The sequence below is a fragment of the Lygodium microphyllum genome, chromosome 26, assembly GCF_053477565.2.
Source record: "Lygodium microphyllum isolate KBCC chromosome 26, Lygodium_microphyllum_v1.1.10, whole genome shotgun sequence".
Classification (NCBI taxonomy): Eukaryota; Viridiplantae; Streptophyta; class Polypodiopsida; order Schizaeales; family Lygodiaceae; genus Lygodium; species Lygodium microphyllum.
The window spans coordinates 108,290,751-108,295,606 of NC_141160.1; the positions used below are offsets into that span (position 1 = coordinate 108,290,751).

General features: G+C 42.9%; 1 protein-coding gene across 1 annotated transcript; it reads left to right on the plus strand.

Annotated features, from left to right (window-relative positions):
• Nucleotides 1–289: 289 nt before the first annotated feature.
• LOC148013660 (pentatricopeptide repeat-containing protein At2g03380, mitochondrial-like) lies at nt 290–3,639 on the plus strand. The gene has a single exon (XM_087667956.1). The coding sequence runs from the start codon at nt 828–830 to the stop codon at nt 3,621–3,623; it is 2,796 nt and encodes a 931-aa protein (XP_087524082.1). The 5' UTR covers nt 290–827; the 3' UTR covers nt 3,624–3,639.
• The last annotated feature ends 1,217 nt before the right edge of the window (nt 3,640–4,856 follow it).

Sequence of the window (4,856 nt, forward strand, 5' to 3'; positions counted from 1 at the left end):
CGAGGTAGAGTCCAAGGTTTGATTTGATCTTGAATCTTCAAATCTTGAGCATAGGTCGAAGCTCAATGATGAAGATTGAGGATGCCAGAGTGAGGATGGAGAGGACAGAGGTTGGAAAGGGAGCGGGGGTGGAAGTGGGAGTGAGAAAGTGCCCAAGGATGATAACTCATATCGATAATAACACTAAAACAATACTTGCCCCTTCCTGAACTGAACGTATATTTCTTAGCCCAAATGTCATGGAGCACCTTCATGCACATCATTTGCAACCTCCTAGTGTGAGGCTTGAAATTTTATCTCATCAAGGTGTGCGAATGAGATCAGCCTCTTTGCTAAAGCTTTCTCCTCCCCTAGATCGTGATCAATGCAAAACAAATGTTGGGCACTTAATCTCTAGGGGTCAAGCGTAATTACCCCGAAGGTTAAGGCAGCTCATGACTTGTGCTTGTTTTAGGATTGAAAAATATCGGAGTCATTTGGGAGGTTCACGTTGAATGGCTATGGAGGTTCAGGTTGAATGGTTTCTGCAATGAGGTGGAATTGGTGAACTGCTCCCTGAGAACGAGCAAGCTTCCTGCAATCTCATGAGAGTTAAGGGACTGACTTGATCTCCCATGGATTTGCACTGTGACATGAGAAGACCGAGTTCCTGGGTTCCCCCGTGTGAGCTTTCTAAATGATTATCAAGTAATGATCAGAGATTGGGCACATAAAAGGGGAATTGCAATCCTGAGCCTTGCCTTCCGAGCCAAGGTGATGATACTGGCAGACATCAAACGTGTTGCCTTCAAAGTCCCCTAATTGCTTGCTCAGGGACTATTTCTGGGATGGCCACTCCATTGCTCACAGTAGAAGCACCTCATTATCAGTTAAGTTTCTGCACCGATGCCTGCCTTGATGAAACTCAAAAGCTCAAAGGGCTCAATCTTGTTGTCAGACAGGAGCTGCCTTTGCATTTTTCTGAATTACAGCTTTTACAAGAATCAAGGGGTCAGGACTCAGTACTCCATCAGCAGTTTGTCTGTGCCAAACCAATAATTCATGATGCACTGATCCACAGACATGTCGCCTCTGATACAGACAATGCTGCAGAGCTTCCTCATGTGGAAGACTTCTTGTGCATTTTACAAGACTGCAAGAAACAGAGGAATCTTGCTCTTGCAAGGCAAGTGTATGTGCATGCTTGCCATATGGGGCTTCAGCTCCTCAGTGTCCTTGGGAACTATATCCTTCAAATGTTTGCAGACTGCATGAGTATATGTGATGCTGAGAAACTGTTCAACCAACTGATGGACTCCAATGAGTACTCTTGGGCATCTCTAATGCGGGCACATATTGAGTGCGGCAATTCCCAATGCGCCTTCTATCTGTACCAGAAAATGCAAGAGGATCATCTCCCAGTGAGTGGTGTCACCTATGTCTTTCTCCTCAGGGCTTGTGGTAGGATTAAGGACCTTGAAAGTGGCAAAAGGTTACATACTGAGATTGCTAAAGATGGTTATGAAGTAGATACTAGCATCGGCAGTGCTTTGGTGGCTATGTATGCCAAATGTGGGTCATTTGCAGAAGGATGGGAGTTGTTCAACGAGCTACAAGAACAAGATGTAGTAGCATGGAATGCATTACTTTTAGGTTACACTGAAAATGAGCTATATAGGGAGACTTTGAATTGTGTAGAGCAGATGCAAGTCAGGGGGGTACCTCCAGATCCTGTCACATTTGTCTGCTCTTTAAAAGCATGTGGCAGCATAGGGGCTGCAGATAAGGGTCAACAATTTTGTGCCGAGATATTCAAGGAAGGGTATGAATCTGACTTCTATATTATAAGCTCTATCCTGGATATGCTTGCCAAACTGGGGTCATTAAAAGAAGCACAGGAGTTGTTTGATGAACTTCCATCACATGACGTCGTTTTATGGAATGCCCTGATAACAGGCTATACTGATTCAGGATGTTATGAAGAGGTACTAAAATGTGTGGGTCAAATGCGGCAAGAAGGTGTTTATGAAAATGCCATCACATTGGTCTGCTGTTTGAAAGCTTGTGCTGGCCTAGGATCTGTATGCCAGGGCAGGGCAATACATGCTGGTATTATCAAGGATGAATTGGACAGGGATAATTTTATATGCAACACACTGGTGGATATGTACATTAAATTTGGCTTATTTGCAGATGCTGACGATGTTTTTGGTGAGTTACCAACTCAGGATGTGATATCATGGACTGCACTTATTTCTGGATATGCTGAGCATGGTTTTGGTGAGCAAGCACTTGAATGTTTGGAGCACATGCAACGAGAAGGTGTCTCTCCAAATGCAGCAACCTTTGTTTGTGCTTTAAAAGCTTGTGCTGGTGTCAAAGATGTCCTTCAAGGCCAAGAATTACACTTTGAAATTGTCAAAGCAGGATGTGAAAGAAACTACAATATTGGTAATACCCTAGTTGATATGTATGGCAAATGTGCTTTGTTTGAAGATGCTTATGAAGTGTTTCTTAAGTTGAGAGTTCAAGATGTCGTTGCATGGACTGCCCTGATTACAGGATACATTGAGCATGGCCTTGGGCAGGTAGCATTGAACTGTTTTAAACAAATGCGAGCAACTGGTGTACAGCCCAATGCTGTTACTTACCTATGCTGTTTAAAGGCTTGTGCCAGCACGGCATCTTTAGATACTGGCCAAGATATATATGCTGAGATTTGTAAAGAAGGTTTCGAAGAAGAAAACTCAATTGTGAACACTTTGGTAGACATGTATGCTAAATGTGGATTGCTTGAAGAAGCAGAGGAATGTTTTGACCAGTTGACAAAACAAGATGTTGTTTCTTGGAACATACTAGTTACAGGTTATGCTGATCATGGGTATAATGAAAAAGTGTTAAACTGTTTTCAAATGATGCACTTGCAGCGTGTGACTCCATATGCTGCCACATACCTCTGCAGCTTGAAAGCTTGTGGCATTCTAGGAGCTATTGATGGTGGCCGAGAAATACATGCTGAAGTCGTCAAAAGGGAAGATTTATTCAGTGCTAACACCACAACAGGTCTCAACCAGCCTGCAGATTTGACTTTGGCAATTGCTCTCATTGACATGTATGGTAAATGTGGGAGCATGATTGAAGCTCAGAACGTCTTTGAATCTGCACCCAAAAGACTGGCCGTGACTTTCAATGCATTGATCACAGGCTATGTCTGCCAAGGAGAGTGTGAAATTGTGTTCAATCTGCTTGAAACAATGAGAGTGGAAGGTGTACAACCAGATGATGTTACATTACTTAATATTCTGAATGTGTGCAGTCATGTGGGTTTGCTAGATGAGGCCAGGGAGTACTTTAACTCTTTGGTCAAAGATTATGACATTATTTCAACAGTCAAACATCACACTTGTATAGTTGATCTTCTTGGTCGTGCAGGCCGAGTGGATGAGGCTGTGGCATTAGTAAATAAGATGAGCTTGCAGCCTGACTTTGTGGTGTGGAGTACACTGCTAGGTGCTTGTCGAAAGTGGGGTAATGTAGAGCTTGCAAAACAGGCCTTTGCAAGTGCAGTGCAGCTGGAAGATGAGGAGACTGCAAAATTTGTATTAATGTCCAACCTTTATGCAGAGACAATCTCCAGTGGGTGAATAAATTGTTTGTGCTCACTAAAAGTAGGGAGTATGTGGTTTGTGCTTGCTAAAAGTGCAATGTGACTGATGAGCAGACTGCAAATTGTGAATTAACGTCCAACCTGGATGCAGAGACGACCTCTAGTGAGTGAGGATATGGTTTGTGCTGTGGAGAACGATGTTAGTTGCTTGTTGAAATTGGGTTACCGTAGAGCTTGGAAACAGGCCTTCCCAAGAGCAGTTTTACTGGAAGATGAGGAGACTGCAATATTTGTGCTGATGTCCAATCTTTATGCACATACAATCTTCAGTGAGTGAGTATATTGTTTGTGTGGCTAAAAGTGGCACATTTGAAAACAAGCCTTTGCAAGTGCAGCAAGACAGTTTGTAAAGATGTCCAACCTTTGTGCAGAGGCAATCAGTGAGTATACTATCTTTGTTGAGAGCTGGGTGATTGCTGGAAGCAGGTTATACAGTGCCTGGAAATCACACCGTTAGATGTGCAGTGAACTGTAAGACAAAAAGACTGGACAAGTTGTTATCGCATCCAACATCAGCGCAGAATCAAACATCAGTGAGTCTACCTACGTGGACAGATAATAATGAGTGATACCGAAATTCCTTAGCTATGAGCAACACCGAATTTGCAAAGAGGGCCCAGTCAGAACCACATTCTGCAAGTTGTTCGCTTGATTCGAACACAAATATTTATATCAACATAGTGCCTTTGACACTGAGATGGCAGTGGTGTTCATGCTGCTGTTTACTGGTCAGAGAAAGCTGTTTACAGAATGCATTCATCTTCGATTCAGCCCCCGGGGTTCAAAGTCATATTGCTAAGCTCAAGGGACTTCTCCATTGGCAGTTGGATCTTATTCAGCATGCTCGCCTTCTCCCTAGGGAGGATTTAGTTGCATGGCATATGGCAGTTTCTTCTTCTTCTCTGCTGTGACTCTTTTATTTCTCATGTGATTCATATAAAAAATTACTGCAAAAAAAGAAAGTAAGCTATTTACTGGTTGAGACAATGCAAGAATATCTCTTGATACATTTTTGGCATAAAAGTGGGTACATTAAGATGTGTAACACAGCTATCCATCGTACATGCAAGGTTCTGATTGACTGCATAAAAGGGAAAACATTACACGTGGAATCCATGACCAATCTAAGTCACATCAACAACTCAGGTGTGACATGTGGAGGGAAGGTGTGGTCACTTTTCAAGGCTTGACACTTCTGCTCGTGGTTGCA